Here is a 20,059-nt window from a genome sequence, read left to right on the forward strand (position 1 = left end):
CTTTGAACTCATTATCCTCCTGTCTCAGTCTCCCAAGCCCCTGGGATTACAGGTGTGCGCCACTGCACCCGATTATCCTACAGGTTTTATAATCTCTTAACACATAAATATTATTCTCCATAACCCATTGAAACAAAAAGCTTATTCTTTTTTTTTGAAAATTTTTTTTAGTTATACATGTGCACAATCTTTATTTTGTTCATTTATTTTTATGTGGTGCTGAGCATTGAACCCAGTGCCTCACATGTGCAAGGCAAGCCCTCTGCCACTGAGACACAACGCCAGCACTCTTTTGTTATTCTTATTATGAAAGTTGGAAAGGTCCTGGAGGCCAAAAAAGTTAGATGACCACTGGGGGTTATGCCCAGGTGTGACTGGCTTATTTCTTGCTCTGACCCCAAAAGGAACTGCTGTGATGGAATTTCAAATACTGGCTATATAAGGAGGGTGTCTGCAGCTGGGATTTTGTCTATAATTACAAAAAGATTTTGGTGGTGAACCTTCAGAATCCCAGATAGTGCATTTAGTGGTTGTTGGTTAGTGATTTGGTGTTTTGCTATTGTTTTTTTGATTTCGGGTTTTTGTTTTGTCTTTTTGTTTTTGGTCTTTTGTTTATTTGTTTGTTTTTAAGTTAGTATTCTTAACTGGATTCTGACTTAGGATGTGTAGTCAGAGTAGTGTAGTGCTGTAGGGGACCAGCTCCTGCTATGAGATGGCTCCCCAGACCATTATGATGTCCTGAGGGTCACTTGGCAAGGGGGCTTTGGCCAGGTGATACTAGCCTACCATCTTCTCAACAGGGCGGAGGTCATAGTGAAAGTTGTGCTGAAGACAGAAGGGAACGTTCCTGTCCTGTCAGAACCTGATATATAGGTTGCTGGCCCTGGAACACGGAAACATGATTCAGCACTTCCAGATTATCAAGACTATGCACAGTATCTACCTGGTCATGGAGCATGCAGGTCGGGGAGAGCTATGGTATTGTATCCCTACTGCAGTGGCCTGCAATAGGAGAAGGCCCTCAGAGTGTTCAGGCAGATCGTATGTGCCACATGCCACTGCCATGAGAAAGAAGGGCATCGTGTAGCTCGACCTGAAGCTGGAGCATGTGGTGGATGCCAGGGGTAACGTCATATTCATTGACTTTGGCCTGAGCACCAGGTTCATGCCTGGGTAGAAGCTGAACAGGTTCTGGGGCATTCTCCCATACTGTGCCCCTGAAATCATCCAGGTGCAAGAATATGAGCGTTCCCCAGCAGACATCTGGAGGCTGGATGTCACTCTCTATCTTACGCTCACAGGGAGATGCCCATTTAAGGCAAGCACCACTAAGCAGCTGCAGAAGCTGATCATGCAGGCAAGCTACAACATTCCCCTGCACCTTTTGGAGGGAGCACTGAGCCTCATCCAGCAGATGCTGATGCTGGACCCCTCGAAGAGGCCTACTCTAGAGCAGATAATGGGACACCCATGGCTGAGCCAGGGCAAGGACTCTTCTTCACCCAGTCATTCCAACAAGCCACCCCCCCCAAACCCCCTGACTCTGCCATCATAACCATCATGTTTGACATGGGTTATGTCCCCTTTAATGCCTGGGTTGCTCTGGAAAATTTAAAATTTGATGAGGCCATGGCTACCTACCTCATTCGCTGGCACTGGAGAACCCAGGGGGTTGGGCTGCAAGCTCCAGGTAAAGCTTGTGTACTGTTGGGTGTTTGTGCCTTGCAGATCCTTTCAGTGTCTACCCCAACAAGTGTGCCAGCGAGCCAGCCTTTTCATTGGCCTGTGAGCAGTAGAAGGCTGAGGAGTCCAAGCAGTTGGGGCAGAAGGGTGCTGCAAGTGCCAGTGTGCCTGCCATTCTTCTCCACTTCTTCCATGTAGGCACACCCCCTCCCAGCCTGACTTTCCAGCCTGACCCTGTGTCCCACAGGCCTGAGTACCTCAGGCCCATCTCCTGGCTGATCCTCAGTAGGTAGGTTACAGAAGGCTGTAGTTTGACCTCCCAAGGGCAATTCATTGACAGAGCAGGGGGTCACTAGAAGGATCACTACCTGCATTCTACAGCTTTGTTGCTACATGCCGTGCTTCTGCAGGCTGACCTTAAGAAGAAGAGTGGCTCCAATGGAAGGTGGCCACGGATAATCTTGGTTCTGTAACAGAGTGGCTCCAGTGGACATGCACACATGAGACAGACAGACCAATGGACAGCCAGAAGACCCTGAGCCCTGAGCATCCTGATATCATGAAGTGGGCATCGGTCAGGAGTGAATTCAAACAGCTTCAGCAATGAGGTGTGCCAGCTGGCTTGGGCTTGCCCAAGTGGATTCTAGCCAAGAGTCTGTCTGGATCCACCAGGACTCTCCTCTGTCCCCACTTGCCACAGACATCAGAGACTCTTTTCCCTGGAACACTTTCCCCTGCCCTGTTTTCCTCTGGCCTTCCTGCTGTGCTTCTGGGAGAGAAGAAATGGTTCTTAATAAATTTCTGTTTCTTACAACTTGTATAATATTGATGTTTCAAAGATTTTTTTTAAGGGGACAGGTTTAAAAAGAGTGAGAAAGGGCTAGGATTGTGACTCAGTGGTAGAGTGCTTGCCTAGCACAGGTGAGGCACTGGGTTCTATCTTTAGCACTACATAAAAATAAATAAAATAAGATATTGTGTCCATTTACAACTAAAAAATAATTTTAAAAAAGGGGGGGAAATAGCCAGGCCACAGTGCAAGGGCAGGAGTTCAGTAGTCAGTCAGTCCAAGGCCTTGACCACTGTGCCTCCCTCTCTTGTTCATTGTAGATAGAGATTTGCATACCTTGAGGCAGTATAGATTGGGACTATGGGGGCCATTGGATCACTTGGGCTTGAGCCAATGTAGATGGGGACTCAGTGTCCTAGATCTAATGTAGACAGAGATTCTCCTCTTAAGCCACTGAATACTTGGTTCCATTGGAGCTGATTGCTTTGGCCAGAAGAATCCCTTTTCTGGTCTTCAGGCCTCTCCCTGAGGTATGTGGAGAGGGTGGGTGGCAGCTGTTGGAGAAGACAGTTCTGGAAAGGCATTGAAGACTCCAAAGTGTTCTATGGAATCATCTCCATAATTCCATGTGCAGGGAAGCAAGAGGTGGGCCAGTGGGCAGGAGTGGGCTTGTTTGCAGCAGTGACTGGGTGCTTCACTGCTTGCTATGCAGCCTTTATACCCCAAATCTCCTCCTGGTCATTGCTAAATGTCATCAATAGTGAGTAAATGAAATATATGGCTCTGGAGATATTAAAACTCTCTCAGGGATGCTACATAAAAGCCAAGTGCACTCATGTGGAATTGCTCTTATCTTTGGGTTCTAGTGCCTGAATTTTGTAACGCGAAGTTATACAGTAATGAATATGAAACTCTCAAGTCAATCAGGACAGGAGCCTTCATGCACCATCTGTCTCTGGCATCTCTGCAGGACTGAGACTCCCAGAGCCTTTCCTGGATGCCTTAAAAAAAATCCATGTCCCATTTGACATTTTAATAGTTTGCCATTTTCTAGGAGGGCCTAGAGTTGTGAAATTATCAGAAGTTTAGTTGTTTTTAAATAGTGAAGTCTTTGACTATTTTTCTAGACAAAAAGGTTGGCAAATTCCCCTAAGTTAAAACTATTTCCCAGTTTGAGGCAGGGGCTCACTGTGGCAGCCAGGAAATGGAAAATTTCAGATCCAACCTTGCCCTCAGGACTAGATTGTCTAATTGCTGCTCGAAAGCTTACAATGTGCAGAAGATTCTGGGAGGCAGGAGAGGTATAATGAGGGTCATGGAGGAGCCAACTCTAGACTTGGCCAACTCTAGACTTGCAGCATGATAGCCACAGCAGATATGAAGGAAGCCTGAAGAAGGCAAAGGAGGCAGTGTAGAGGAGGAATTCCTTTTGTGCATTTTGTGTGGCTTGGTCTGGGGATTGGAAAGATGGTTTCCCAAGTTGTTTTCCCCATGCCCACTGTTGGGTCAATCTGGGACTCAGATAGGTATTCTCCCTCCTGCTCCTAGAAACAGAAATTGGACTTCTCTTTGTGTACATGGTAACACTCCCTCTCTAAGAGGTAAGAAAGAGGGCTGTTTACTTACTATATTATTTAGGTATTGTGAAGGCCAAGCCCTTTTGTGCTGAGGCCCTTCCATCAAGTAACCTCCAAACTCTGGGCTCCATCCCTACAGCCAGTGCTTACTTTTCCACCATTGAATCCAAACACCTGTTCTTTCAGTGGCCTCCTTTGGTACACAACTTCCTATGGCCTCTTCTTGCCTTCTAGTCACAAGTGTACCAAAGAGGGGGTGGATGTTTGGGTCAGTGCAAGTTCACCACTCAGAGGAGTTTATGTGTAGTAGTCCAGAAACCAGAAGTGATGTTCCTCTTCATAGACCCCAAATAGAAGCAGGCCACAGTGTACTCAGATAGGGCTTACCTGTGGCTCTGAGTGGCACTATGTGCCACTATGTTTTTCAGTGTCTACCCTGTCCCTCTGGATGTGGGATGGGTGTTGGATGCACATCCAACTGTCTCCTCTCTTGACCTTTTATCATTGTTTTTTGTTCTTTACTGAAATATGATTTACATGTAGCAGAGTGTGTAGGTCACAGAACATAGCCCTGGGTCAGCCCAGATGCTGCTGTAGAGTTTGGCAGGAATCCCTTTGCATTTCTGCCATATTTCTAAGGTCCCTGCTATCACATAGAGCCCACTGCTTCCTATCTGTGAAGTGGAGACATTGCCTTCAGAAAGGGCCCATGTGCATGAAATTTCCATCACCACCTTCATGGAGCCATCTGTGTTCTCTCCTGCCTGACCTCTGTTTTCCAGGAAGTATTTTGGATCTGTTTTTGGCTTATTTTGGTAGCCTAAGAGAATGTGGTTTGGGAATGTCAGCATGAGGAAGAGCTGGTCAAGTTGATGATAACCATATTGCATAATTCTCAGTAGCTGCAGCCTGCTATGAGGTAGATGTTCCTCCTTTCCCAGGAATAAGATCTAAGATTCTCAGGGCAAGTGTTTTTTTTTTTTTTTTTCTTTCCCCTGAGGTTTGGAGGTGGTGTACTAGGGATTGAACCCAGGGGTACTTAACCACTGAGACACATCCCCAGCTCTTTATAATATTTTATTTAGAGACAGGGTCTTGCTGAGTTGCTAAGTACCTTACTAATCTGCTAAAGCTGGCTTTGAATTCGTGATCCTCCTGCCTCAGCCTCCTGATTTGCTGGGATTACACATGTGTATCACCACACACAGCAGGACAAGTGTTTTTTTATTTCTTAACAATCTTCCCATTAATCTTCTTTTTATTACCTAGTCTGGCTTTTCCAGGCCTGGCTTGCAATCTGCATTTTGATCTGAAGATTGTCCTATTCCAGAAGCTTTGTGGAGCATCACTCTCTTGTTTCCTCTGTTTCTGGCACCTGTTGGGATGCCTGACTGCACAGAGAGGCTGGTCAGTGTGCCCTGTACATGGTCCTGGTGCAAGAATTCAGGCCATGATGCTGTAAGTGGACTGGTCTCCTGACATCCCCAGTGCTGAAGCACCAAACCAGCTCTGTGACCTTAGGACAGAAGTTGCTGGTGGGATCAAGCTCAGGATGGGTTCTTAGTCTAGCTGTCTCCTTGGCCCCATGTGCTTGGTTGTGAGCTGTGCTCACTGGCTGGCTGGCCTGGCAGGAGCTGCAACTGACTTGACTGTGATTTGATCATGTTGTTTCCTCTCTGAATTCTTTTGACATCAGAAGAGAGAAGGATTGGCTTACCTGAAGCCAGTCTTACACCTCCCTGTCCCTAGTGTGACTATGAGCCAGCTGCCCTGAACCTTTTAATTCTATTGTTTTTTTCCTTTTTTTCTCATCTCTTTAATGTTCTTTATTCTATATTTCTCCCATTTTTTACTGATTTTTTCCTGCATGTACAATTTGCTGTGTGTGTGTATATGGGTGTTTGTGGGTATATGTATTCCCACTGTGTTAAAATATGCATATATATTTATATAATTTTACTTTCACATTAATTGCTATCTTCTGCACTTATTTATTCTTTAAACTTGATTTGACTTAGGTGGTGTATAATATATGTGAATTTGTTTTGTTTTGTTTTTTGGTACTGGGGATTGAACCCAGGGGTGTTTTACCACTGAGTCACATCCCCAGCCTTTTTTTTTTTTTTTTTTTTTTTGTATTTTATTTAGAGACAGAATCTCACTAAGTTGCTTAGTGCCTTGATTTTGCTGAGACTGGCTTTGAACTCACAATTCTCCTGTCCCAGCCTCCTGAGCCTCTGGGATTACAGGTGTGCACTACCATGCCTAGCACATGTGAGTTTGAGCTGTTTTGATCTTACATTTGCTTGTTTGTTTGTATCTTGGTTTTTGTCCCTTTGTCACTCTTTTTCACCACTATTAGTCACATTTTCCTGTTCCCTCTTCCTCTTTATTATTATTGTTAATTTTTATTCTCCCTCCTCACAGCTGATTTTAATATCATGGTAATCCTGGCCTGATAGTTTGAGTTTGGAGGGGTTCCTTCTGTCTCAATTCTTTGGAATAGTTTGAGAATCATTGCCATTTCTTCTTCATAAGTTTGGTAAAATTCATTGGTGAAGCTATCTGGTCCTGGGCTTTTCTTTGGTGGGAATCTTTTAATTAATGATTTGATCTCATTTGTTACTTTTTTTTTTATATCCTCATGGATCAACTACTATTTGTCAGTGTCTTCTTGATTTCCTAATTTATTGGATTATAATTTATAGTAATATAGTTTTTAAAATAAATTATTATATAATAATAAATTATAGTTTCTAGTAATCTTCTTCATTTCAGAAGTGTCTGTGGTGATAGCTCCCTTTTCATCTCTAATTTTGTTAATTAGGATCTTCTCTCATTAGTTTCGTGAAGGGTTTATCAATCTTATTTATCTTTTTGAAGAACATACTCTTTATTTAATTGATCCTGTATTTTTAAAAAATTCTCAATTTTATTAATTTGATTCTGATTTTTATTATTTCCTATCTCCTATGGCTTTTAGAATTACTTTGTTCTTCCTTTCTAAGGCCTTAAGGTAAATCATAAGCTTATTTATTTGGGATCTCTCTATTTTTTAAATGCAGGCACTCCATGCTATACATTTTCCTCTTGAAACTGCTTTTATACTCTCCCAGAGATTTTGATATCTTGAATCTCTGTTCTCATTTGTTTCTAAGAATTTCTTCTATGATTTATTCTTCATTTAAAAGAATATTATTCAATCTCTGTGTGTTATGTGGTTTCTGTTTTTTTTTCTTGCTATTGATTTCTAGTTTCATTTCATTATGATCTGTTAGGATATACAGAATTATATCATTTTAAAAATCTATTTACAGAGGTTTACATTGTGACCTACAATATGGTCTACATTGGAAAAGTTTCTGTGAAATTCTACGAAGAAAATACATAGAGCTCTTTTGGTATGTAATATTTTTTTATGTCTATCAGGTCCCTTTGATTTATAGTACCATTTAGGTTGGAAATAGCTTTATTCCTTTTATGTTTGGATGACCTGTCTGTTGGTGTATTGAGATTAACCAGTATTATTGTATTGGTGTATTGAGATTAACCAGTATTATTGTATTGGTGTCTATCTGAGATTTAATCTCCAGAACTTTTTTCTGTTGTTGTTTGTAATTAGGTACATATGTAATTGTGATTTGGGGCATATGTGTTTACTATAATTTTATTTTTTGGAGTGTTCTCTTTACCAGGATGTAGTAGCCTTCTTGGTCTCTTATGATCTTTCTTGTTTTTGGACTCCATTTACATGGAATATTTTTCCTATGGGTGCCTTTGCCTATGAGATAAGCAAGCTGTTTCAAAGAGCATACAGTTAGATCTTGTATTTTGATCCATTCTGCTAATCTATATCTTTTAATTGGGGAATTGAGACTATTAATATTATTTACTAATATTAATAGATACCATTATATGCTTAATATATAATATTTAATATATTTTAATTAACATTATTATATACATAATATAATTAATATTATGAATTGGTGTTTGTTTTATGCCATATTGGATTGTTACTTTATTTAATTCTGTCTTAATTTTCACTTAGTTGGTTGCTTTTCTAGTGATCTTTATCTCTTTGGGAGTTTTAGGATTTATTTTGGGGCTCCTTGTGTGCCCCAAATATCTTTGAGTATTCTTTGTATTGCTGGCTTAGTGGTGATGAATTCTTTAAGTTTATCCTTGCCATGGAAAGTTTTTATTTATTTTATCATTGATTTTGAAAGATTAATTTGCTGGATATAGCAATCTTTGCTGGCATTTGTTTTCTTTTAGAGTTTGGATTATCTTATTCCAGGCCCTCCTTGATTTTAGTATCTTAGTTGAAATACTAGATATGAGCCTTATTGATTTTCTCTAAATATTAACTAACATCTTTCCTTTGTAGCTCTTACTATTTTCTCTAATAGGTATTTTGATTTTGATATGCCTTAGATTGTTTTGATCTTGTGTATTTGGGGTTTTATATGAATCTGTATGTGGATGTCTCTCTCATTTCTAATATAGGGCAGTTTTTCCCCTTATATCTCATTGAAGATATTATTAATGTCTTTCTCCTGTATCTCCATGTTATCTTCTATCCCAGTGACTATCAATTTTTTTCTCTTGCTGCTGCTATCCCAGAGTTTTTGTTTATTTTGATCACGATCTTTTATTTTCAATTCTTTATTACATACTGAATTCCAATTTATATATTCTGTCTTCATGGCCTGATAGTCTGTCTTCAAGGACTGAAATTCTATTTTCTATGCAATCTAATCTGTTTTCCCTGCTTTCAAGTAAATTGGATTTATTTTGTTTTTTATTTTCAGGATTTCTTATTGGTTTCTTTTCAGTGTTTTTATTTCTCTATCAAACAGTCTTTCATTTACTGTATTTCCTTTCTTAATTCATCTCTTAGATCTTCTTTTAGTTCGTTGAACATTTTAGTAATCTTTTTTGAAATATTTCTCTGGAATTTTATCCATTTCTGTGAGATCCTTTGTTGGGGATGGTGAATTTTTAGGGGAGATTTGTTTGACTGTTCCCTTGTGTTTTCAGAGGACTTGGAATTTTACATCTCTTGAGATGGATTCCCCTTCCTCTTTTGTATATGTATTTTGTGTGTATGTGTGTAGTTATCTTTTTTGTTCTTGGATGTCTCTGTTTTTGATGTATGATTAGGTGTCCAGGAGTGGGACCTGAGGTCCTTCTGTTGTTGTTCCTACTTGGGACCTGGGTGTTATTTGGAGTTTTGTCTTCCCTTCTCTGTGGGTTCAAATATTGTTGAGGCTTTCTAAATTGTGTGTGGGGTTAGATTCCCTGTTTCTTGGCTGTGTTTTGAGTATTTTTCAGCAGGTGTATCTCTATTCTGTGAGCTTGATGTATCCCATTCACTTTCCAGCCCCTCTTAAAGAGAAGGGGGGAGCCAGGAATAGCAATGATGTTAGCAGCAGATATACAGCCTTTAGATCAATGTCCAGTTTCTATTTTGACATCTAAAACATTAGTTACCACCTCTGTAGAAATGGTAGTCAACATTTAACATTAGCACCTATGATAAATAAACATCAGACAATAAAGAGCAAATATCTATTACATTGTCCATTGTATTAATATTCACAAGATGGATGGGATAATAATTACATAAACTATATAATTCTATCAGATAATGGCATTGCAGTTTCTTCAGTGAAGAGGAAATATGGTAGGAAATCAAGGGAAAGTTAAAAATATTGAAAAATTGAACAGGTAAGAGTCATGATATATGTACCAGATGGCAACTGTTAAGAGGAAAGAGTAAAAAAAAAAAGTAATAAAATAATGAAATACCAAGAGAGAACAGGAATATTTGTCTATTAGTGAGGGAAGAGTGTGAAGAAAGGGCAATAAGAAGAATAAAAATCAAGGCATGAACAAACAAATATAAGTTCAAAACAAGTCAAACCTATGTATAATTTTGCACCCTATATAAGTCAAACCAAGGCTAACTAATTAAGTGTATGAAGAAAGCAATTTAATGGCTCTAATTTCACTAAATAATATAATAATATTACACCACCATTATGTATGCATTATGTCATGGACTTAAACATCATTGGTTGGTGTATGACTATACTAGAAAAATATTTCCTTTTTGCCTCTGTGGTTTCTAGGTGGAAATCTGTTGTCACTCAAATTTTTATTCATTTGTAATGCAACATTTGTTTCTGGCTGCTTTCCAGATTTTTAAAATAAATTTTTAGTCTTTAGAATCTTAATTATGATGATCTTTGGCATGGATGTTTATGGATTTCTCTTATTTGGTCTTTGCGCAGATTTTTACATCTGTGAGTTTATGTATCCATTGGGAAGTACATATTTTATATATGACACACATATTCTATACACATGATATACATTTGTTGAACTGTTTACAACAGTCGAGCCATTAACATATCCTCCTCCTCATATAGTCATATAGTTATTTTTTTTTTTTAAGGAGGCGAGCACACTTGGGATCTATTCTTTCAGCAAATTTCATATATACAACACAGTATTGTTAACTATGCTTAATATTATGCTATAAATTAGAACTCTAAAATTTTTCATCTTACATTACTAAAACTTTGTACCTTTTGACCAACCCCCCAATTTCCCTGCCCCTGGTAACTACCATTCTACATTTTGCTCACTGTTTCTATGAGTCTTTTTTTATTTTATTTTTTTTAATTTTTTTTAGGGTGAGAGGGTTAATCCGGGAGGTGGAACTCCTGGAGTCTGGGTTTAAGTTTAGGTGTGTACCACATTCTTTGCTGAATGCCAGTTGATATGGAGATTTTAATTCAGCATATCTCCTGGGCCCAGCAATTGCTAGTCTACATGCTGGAAGACTGTGTACCACACTCGTGTGGTATAGTAGCCAATTCTGAGTCCACTATGCTGCCTGCGGACCCCACGATTCCTGGTCTCATGTTCAGTATCCAAACTCAATCTTTTCCACTGCTGACCTTTCAAATTCCTGGTCAGGGGCTTCTCTCCTAGCTGGAGGGAGGTGGGAGCAATGTTTCCATGACCAGTATTCCCCTGTGTAAACCTCTATCCACACTTGATTTTCTCCTGGTCACTTAGGCACACTCTATCATGCAGTGTGGGTTTTCCAGGCTTGTTTTGGGGGCCAGACTCGGGTGTGCCAGAAACTGGCTCCCTTGGCTGTTGGCCCCCATGCTGCAGCTGCAAAATGGTTCCTTCCTCTGTCCTCCACATGCCACTGGGAGAGAGATGCAGTTTCTTTCCTGTACCAGGATATTGTGTAGGACACCTCTCAGTTTAGTTGGGCATTGTATTTGATCTCTAAACTCTTTGTACCTAGATGCACCTCAGTCCTCCCAAAATGTGGGTTCCTTTTTTAAAGCTATATTTTAAATAAATGACAGCAGAATGCATTACAATTCATATTACACATATAGAGCACAATTTTTTCATATCACTGGTTGTATATAAAGTATGTTCACACCAATTCATGTCTTCATAGATGTACTTTGGATAATGTCTATTACATTTCACCATCCTTGCTAATCCCCTGCACCCCCGCCTCCCCTCCCACCCCTGTCCTATCTAGAGTTTGTCTATTTCTTCCATGCCCCCGCTCCCTACCCCACTATGAGTCAGTCATCTTACATCAGAGAAAACATTCGCCATTTGTTTTTTGGGGATTGGCTAACTTCACTTAGCATTATCTTCTCCAACTCCATCCATTTACCTGCAAATGCCATGATTTTATTCTCTTTTATTGCTGAGTAATGTTCCATTGTGTATATATGCCACATTTTTTTAAATCCATTCATCTATTGAAGGGCATCTAGGTTGGTTCCACAATTTAGCTATTGTGAATTTTGATGCTATAAACATTGATGTGGCTGTGTCCCTGTAGTATGCTGTTTTTAAGGCCTTTGGGTATAGACTGAGGAGAAGGGGTAGCTGGGTCAAATGGTGGTTCCATTCCCAGTTTCCCAAGGAATCTTTATGCTGCTTTCCATATTGGCTACACCAATTTGCAGTCAAAACATGGGCTCCTTTAATTTTCTTGTTGCTTTACTCCATTCACGGACAGACTGTTCTGGCTTGTACCTCTGGCCTCTGCCATGGTTGTAGTGCTGGGAATTTCTTCCTTATTTTATTATATTTAATCTCCTGAGAACCCAATCTGTTTTGAGGGTCCATATTAAATTCCAGTAAAGTACCCCCTAATTTTTGCTTGTTCATCCACTTTGCTGAGAAGCTGCCTGTCTGCTTTTCTTAGTTTTACACCATGGAGCACCCAGGGAAGTGATTTCTGTATTCTACCATATTCCTAGATTTGTTCTTAAACATACTTTTTCAAGCCATTGTGAATGGCATTGTTTTCCTGATTTCTTCTTTAGCAGGTTTATTATTAAATTATAGAAAACTATTGATTTTGTATGTTGATTTTGTTCATGCTGAATTTGTTCATCAGCTCTAGAAGTCTTCTGGTGGAATTTTTAGGTTCTTCTAAGTATAGGATCATATCATCTGTACACAGGGATACTTTTACTTTTTCCTTTCCTGTTTTTATCCCTTTTATTTCCTTCTCTTTCTAATTGCTCTAAAATTTCAAGTACGATGTTGAATAGGAGTTTTTGGAGTAGATATTCTTGTTTTATTCCTAATTTTAGAGGGAATGTGTTAACTTTTTCCCCATTCAGTGTAATGTTGGCTTTGAATTTGTTATATATAGCCCAATTATGAAACATTAGTTTCTTTATGGTTTTTATCATGAAGAGGTATTGAATTTTGTCAAAAGCTTTTTCTGCATCTATTTGGATGATCCTATGATTTTTTTCCCCCTAAATTGTGTTTATGAGGTATGTTGTGTATGTTGAACCATCCTTGCATCCCTGGAATGAAACCAACTTAATCATGATGTATGATCTTTTTATGTGTTGTTGAATATACTTGCTGATATTTTATTAAAGATTTTTAAATCTATTTTCATCAAGAATATTTGCCTGTAGTTTTCTTTCTTTGAAGTGTCCTTGTCTGTATTTTCTTGTAATTTTCTTTGAAGGTCCTTACCTGGTTTTGGTATCAGGGTGATCCTACTTTTGGTATCAGGTTGATCCTGGTTTTGGTAACAGGGTGATACTGATTGTGTAGAGTGAGTTTGGAAGTGTTTCTTCCGTTTTTGTTCTATGGAATTATATGAGAAACATTGATAGTAGTTCTTTAAATATCAGGTAGAATTCAGCTATGAATACATTTAGCCCTGGGCTTTTTGTTTTGTGGGTTTTTATTACTACTTCAATCTCCTTGGTCTGTTTAGATTTTCTATTTCCTCTTAGTTCAATTTTGGTAGATCCTGTGTCTCTAGAAATTTATCCATTTCCTCTAGATTTTTCAGTTTATTGAACCATAAGTTTGAAAACTAATCTCTAATATTTCTCTGGATTTCAGTTAATTTGGGTCTTCTTTCTCTTTGGTTAATTTAGCCAAGGGTTTATCAATATTATTTATTTTTTCAAAGAGAAAATTTTTCAGTTCATTGATTCTTTATATTATTCTTGTAATCTCCATTTCATTAATTTTAGCTATGATCTTTTTTCTTTCTATTGAGTTTTAAAATCTTTTTAAAAAAATAATCTTTTATTCTTTTTAGACTGTATATTTCAACATATTATACACACATGGAGTATTACTTATTCTAATAAGGATCCCATTTTTGCAGTTGTACATGATGTAGAGTTTCACTGGTTGTATGCTCAACTGTTGAGTTTTTCAAAAATATTTATTTTTTAGCTTTAGGTGGATATAATATCTTTATTTTATTTTTATGTGGTGCTGAGGATTGAACCTAGTGCCTCATGAGTGCAAGGTGAGCACTCTATCACTGAGCCACAATCCCAGCCCCATCTATTGAGTTTTTTATTTGACTTATTTTGCTTTTCATTTCCAAGATTTCTGTTTGATTCTTTTTCAGCATCTCTGTTTCATATCTTCTGTTTTCTTTCTTGATTCATTCCTTACTTGTTCTCTTTATTCTTTGATCATTTTCATAGTCAACTTTTTGAATTCTTAATCCAGCATTTCACCCACTTCTATGTCTTTGAATTCAGTTATTGGGAGGTTAAAAACTTTCCAGGGCATCTTATTGGCTTGTTTCCTCATGTTTTTGAGCATCTATATTTTTTTGTGTGTCTGTTGTGATGGATTCCTCACCCAGGCAGCCTGTGGACAATCCAGATTATGCCACACCTCTTATTCGAAGAGCCTTAGGCAATGTATTGGGGTGTGTGCATGTGGGAAGCACCTAGATTGTATCATTATATCCACCAGGCACTTTTAGGCATGGAGGAATTGGCCAGGATTACTTGTACTGAACTGTGCTGCTTTTTACCCAAACTGGACCCATCATACTTCTATTTCCCATGGGACTTTCTCATTATCACAAAGTTTCTACTGCCAAATTCAGAAGCAAGAATCCTCCTGCCTTTCTCTGTGCTATGGATCCACAGACCAAGTAGACTTGTCTCCTGTTGTCATCCAGAAAGAACTTCCTGTGGATCCATGCCACAGTCTCTTGACTCAAGGCTTGGGCATCAACGGAGAGAAGCAAGAGTGAGAAGTAAAGCATAGGTGACTTTTGGCTGTTGGACACACAAAAAGAAAAAAAAACCAAGAGAAAAGAAAAGAAAAAAATATAAATGAAAAAAGAAACAAAAATAAAATAAAATGTAACATTAGAAAACTACAGGGATTTCTGATTTCTTGTGCAGAATGTTTAAACAATGAGGCACTTTTTAAGCTGGACTACTTTCCCACTTTTACTAAATCTATTGGGAAGTCCTGGGACTCTTCTGCACTGGCTCATCTCACAGTATCTGAGACTCTTTTCTGCTCAGATTTTGGTTTTGCTGGACAGTAGAGCTTGTTTTTCTTAAACTTTCTGGGGAGGGGAGCTCCCCCCTTTTCACCCCCCAACAAAGCCATAATATGCCCAGTGCTGGCAGTCTTTTTTTTTATTATTTTCACTATTATGAAAACTGATATTTCTAGATTTCACCTGATTGCTGACTTTCTGAGTTGCATTCCATTTCTTTCCTATATCTTCCATTCTCCTCATTCAGTCTCAGCACTTTGGTTTTGATTCGGTTTCAGGAAATAGCTACTATATGGTGGATGCCATTAATTTACTATATTCCTTCCCTGTTTGATTTGTTCTTCAAGAAGCACTTGTTAGTTTTTGTCTTGATTTGGTCTTCAAGAAAGACATTATTTCCTCTTGGTTTTTTTCTTTCCCCAATCTAAGGTGGTTTGCTCAAACCTATTCCCTGATCAGTACTTTGCTAAATATTCAAGGAAGATCTTCCTGAAGGTCCTTTATATGTCAGTTTTTCTTCTTTGCTGCTCTGTGAGCCCCAGTTATCCTTGGTCAACCTAGAATTAGTTCTCTCTCAATGAAGTGAACCTGCCGGATTCCATCTGGCTTCCCCATCCCAGTGCTTGGCCTGGAAACTCTATAGGTAAGCAAGGAAATCATAAGGCTCATAATACATTTTCTGTCTCTTTCAGGGATCACCATCATCCTTACATGATAAGTAATGTCTAAAATATAGTTATATGAATTTTGTCTATGCCTTTTAATTGTTTATGTGGGAGGATGGATTTGGCCTGTTTTCTCATTATAGCTGGGGTAGAAGGTCTCATGTAATTTACATCTTTATGAAAAGAAACAAATGATACATAAACATAGAGACATTTATCATTTGGTATAGAATATGTAAGTAAATTTTGTACCATTAGGTTTTCTTATTCTCTTTCCTTACCTCCATCTTCTCTCCTTTCTTTCTGACTTACATAATCAAATAATGATTCTTAAAATATGTTACTATTTCCAACATTTCATTGTTTTTTTAATCTTATTTATGGTACTTTTTCCATGCAAAATTTTATATTTTTATGTAGTCAAATATATCAATCTGTTTATTATGAACTATGGATTTAAATTATGCTTACCAAGGTTCTATATATACCAATATTATTAATATATTTACTTACATATTTATTTTTTATTAACAGTATAATTTCATTTATTACATTAAAATAATTTACTCATATTAGGAAAAGAAGTATTTAATCAGTAAAATCTTAAATGTGTTTGAATTCTCAATCCTTGTTTTTACTTTTCGGGAAAGAAAATGCTCCTTTTAAAATTTTACTATCATTCTTTTATCCCAGCTTTTTAAAATCTGTCATATATAATTTAATTTGCATGAACTGAAATAAAACTTTTCAACTCTTTATGTAAAAAATAAGGGTAACTCAAAAGCAAAGCACTAGTTACTAAATAAGTTGGTTTATTTTACACTTTAATAATCATTTTAATTAAAATGTTAGAGTCCTTAACTTTTATTATGTTAGACTTGGGAGACCTGGTGTTGATTGTTATTGCCAACATGAAAGTGGTGCAGCTGTCTTGCAGCTACAATTCTTGATCAATGAGGTAAGGATTTTTTTAACTATTTAAATGTATACACACATAATTGGACACACACATATAGATTTTTTACTATTTAAAACACACCCACACCCACAGTATTACAAATTGAGTTTCCCTTATCTGAAATGCTTTGGACTAGAAGTATTTTAATTTCAGATATTTTAAAAAATTTTGTATATTTTGCATATATACATAATGAGACATCTTAGGGATGGGACCTAAATATAAGCCTGACACTTTAAAATATTTTGTGTACTCCTTATATACATAATCTGAAGGTAATTTTACACAATATTTTCAATATGTTTGTTTTGACTACAGTCTGTCACATGAGATCAAATGTGGAATTTTCTACTTGTAGCATCATGTTGACACTCAAAAAAAATTCGGATTTTATTTACATATGAGGTTTTGGATTTTTTGGATTGGGATGCTCAATCTATAAGACATAGTATTTTAAATATTATGTATCTAAGTAATATATATGTATGCAGTATTATTTATAGTTACATTTTTCATAAAAGGGCATACTCGTATAGTTGCCAATTTATTAAAATTTAAAGGATTCTACTATTATGTATAACTAAGAAGAATAAGTAAAATATAAAAAAGGACAAATATTTATGTACCAAAAGATCCTTTTATTGTGATTTTGTATTGTACATAATTTGTATTAATTACTTAACTGGTGTTTTAAAAAAATCTAAAGTTCTTCAATCATTTCACTGGCCATTAAACTGACGTTTTATGGATTTCAATTTTGTAATCCAGCTGTAAACTCATATTTTGCCTCTATTTTCAATTAAATAAATTTTAAGCTTGTTTATTTACCTGTGGGCCCTTATTTTTGTGTATGCATATATCTGTATATATATATTCAGATCATATGCATGATCTGAATATATATATTATCTTTTATTTCCATATGAATTTGTTGATTTGACTTCATTTTTATTTATTTATGTATGCATATCTGTTATGGTAATGTACCTATCCCTATTTTTCTAGAGCTACAATGATGAGACACTTTCTAGAAAAAAAATTGTATTTATCAACTCAGAAAAATTACATATCTTCCATATGTTGAAGGTTACTTATGGTCTGCTTGACTCAGATCTTTTACAGCAAATCCTAAAGTTTAAATAGCTACTTTATGTTAAGTGAGCTGGCCAGTGCAAAAATACTTTAAAAGTTTGTGCCATACCAAATTCAAGCACTTCAGAGATTAAACTCAGTGCCTTGTGAAAAGTTGGTTGTTTTCTCATAGCATGATGATGCCCTTTTATTCAGTTTCTGCATATATTTGCATGTGTCATACTAACAATTTATAATGATACACATAGGTAAAATGTCTTATAGAATTTTGTATAAAAATACTTGAGGCAAGAAAAAAATTGTATTGAAACATGTCTATTTTTTATTTCTCTTGGCCTAAAATCTTTCTCGGAGACTATGAGATACTCCTTATCAACAAAGTTAGCATATTAAACTTTGTAGACACACTTGCCATGGGGTACCAAAAAAAGAGAGGGAGGTAAGGAGGAAAAGCGGAAACATTTAAAAATATTTTATTATGGTAACTAATCATTATTATTCAGAATGTCAACCATTTTGGGTTCTCAGTGCTACTCTGTAGTTCCTAGTTATGGAATCTTGGTGCTTTGCGTTCTGCACAGAAATATACTAGTAGGCATAGTTTGTTTCCATGTGATTTGTTCTAGGTTTGATACTCTGAAGATTGACTTGAAGGATCTAAGTTTGCCTCTATACTACATAACTAGGAGAAAATAGAGACAAGTTTTTATATTCCCTGCATTGTTTACAGTGTTTTTCATAAACTATTCACCCTGATTTACCTCACACTCAATTATGTTCTCATACTTCCCAGGTTTTGATCTCATGGCTATTTGCAGTTTTAAATAGTCACAGATTTTTATAAATAAATAATGCTTTTGCTAATAAAGATTCATGCTTTTGTAAATGAGCCTTATATACTTGCTGATATGCATACTTTCATGTGTCTGGTCTTCTGTTAGTACTGTTATGCTCAGTGGTTCAATGATATTACATCCCAGTTTTATCATTACTAATAATACTCAGATTCTTCATAGATTCAATCAGATATTACACTCAGATATTAATGAATACATGATGCTGTGTTTTAATTCATTACCCTTGATGTGTTATATCTTTTGTTTGCACATAACAATTTAATATAAGACACATTTTATTAATTTTGTATAACATGTTTATTTCTTACCCTGTCCTAAGTGAACTTCCACCTCTATGAGAAATGAGATAAATGTCTGTTTTTTTTTTTTTTAAATCAGTTATTGGTTATCAAGCACTTTCAAGCAAACCCAATAACTTTCTAGTTTGTGCATAGGAAGTGCATAAAGAGTTTACAAATAAAGCATGTAAACAAAGAAATTCTCAAGGTATGTATAGGATATATCATATTGCATGGTATAAAATTATGAGTTCATGCTAAAGTGTGTATATCAACATATTTCCCTCGGTACATGTGTTTTTATATATTTATGTATACATATGAAACTTATATAAAATTTTAAAATGTACCAATATGCTCAATAATTGCTTTTTAAAAATAAAGCTATTCCTCTCAAAGACTAAAATCACAGGTACATAATATAGAGGGAAACATCATAGGGTACAGGCATGCTTTAGGCTTAAGAACTGTTTCAAAGGGACATTTAGATTCCTATGATCTTTTTTCTAACTCCAAAAGAAATAATCAATGCTAGGAATTTCAATATAGTTTTTCCTAGCATATAAATGAAACAAATTTTTAATACTGATGATTGATATTGGAAACTCTTGAAAGATTACTTGTAATAAAATACTTGGGAAAATATGTGAAGCATTTTAGGTATCTTAGAACTACCATAGTTCTGCCAGATAAATTTTAGAGAACGTAGATCTAGAGTAGTTTTAGGTTCAACCATAGGGCACACCTAGACATTTTCAGTTGTGAAACTATCATTTTAGTAAAAGTTCTGATATATTTTAAGATGATGTTACTTAACTCAGTGAAATAGTTAAATTATATATGTATAACTTTATATATATAATTTATATATATTCATATATATATATATATATATATATATATACACACACACACACACACACATATACACACACACCACAAATATGGCAGCCAGTATCCATCCATATCCTTTCTGCCTTATAAAGTAGAAAATATTCTATTGTAGTTCAAACAGGATTAATCTGTATTTGCTGGTGCTAGATAAAAAGAATCTTGGAATTATTTTTATAAATATACTGAATTCTGTTGGACAAATTTTTTTATTATATATACTTTTTGTTTATACTAGGTAAAGCTTCTTATAGTGTAAGAAGCAGATTAAATTATACCAAATATACTTTTTAGTAAAAATATAAACTTTTTAAACCATAAAGAAAATTCTTACAGAAGAGAATTTTTATATAAACTATATATTTGATTTACAAAACTATGTTGGATATCTGCTTCTTTATATATATAAT

The 20,059-nt window shown here is 36.3% G+C and overlaps 1 protein-coding gene across 8 annotated transcripts in view; it reads left to right on the forward strand.

The window, feature by feature from the left end:
* Positions 1-20,059, forward strand: part of Stxbp5l (syntaxin binding protein 5L) — a 350,200-nt gene that overhangs the window by 57,417 nt on the left and 272,724 nt on the right. For 7 of the 8 annotated variants that reach the window (XM_058583478.1, XM_058583479.1, XM_058583477.1 and 4 more), the window contains exon 4: positions 16,450-16,531. The exons of the other annotated variant lie outside the window; for it this stretch is intronic. In XM_058583478.1, the coding sequence (XP_058439461.1) occupies positions 16,450-16,531 (82 nt within the window). The remainder of the gene's footprint in view (positions 1-16,449; positions 16,532-20,059) is intronic. 8 annotated transcript variants of the gene reach the window in all.

Source organism: Marmota monax, unplaced genomic scaffold (genome assembly GCF_021218885.2).
Source record: "Marmota monax isolate L192 unplaced genomic scaffold, Marmota_monax_Labrador192_F-V1.1 WCK01_AAM20220418_F8-fsc00052, whole genome shotgun sequence".
Taxonomy (NCBI): domain Eukaryota; kingdom Metazoa; phylum Chordata; class Mammalia; order Rodentia; family Sciuridae; genus Marmota; species Marmota monax.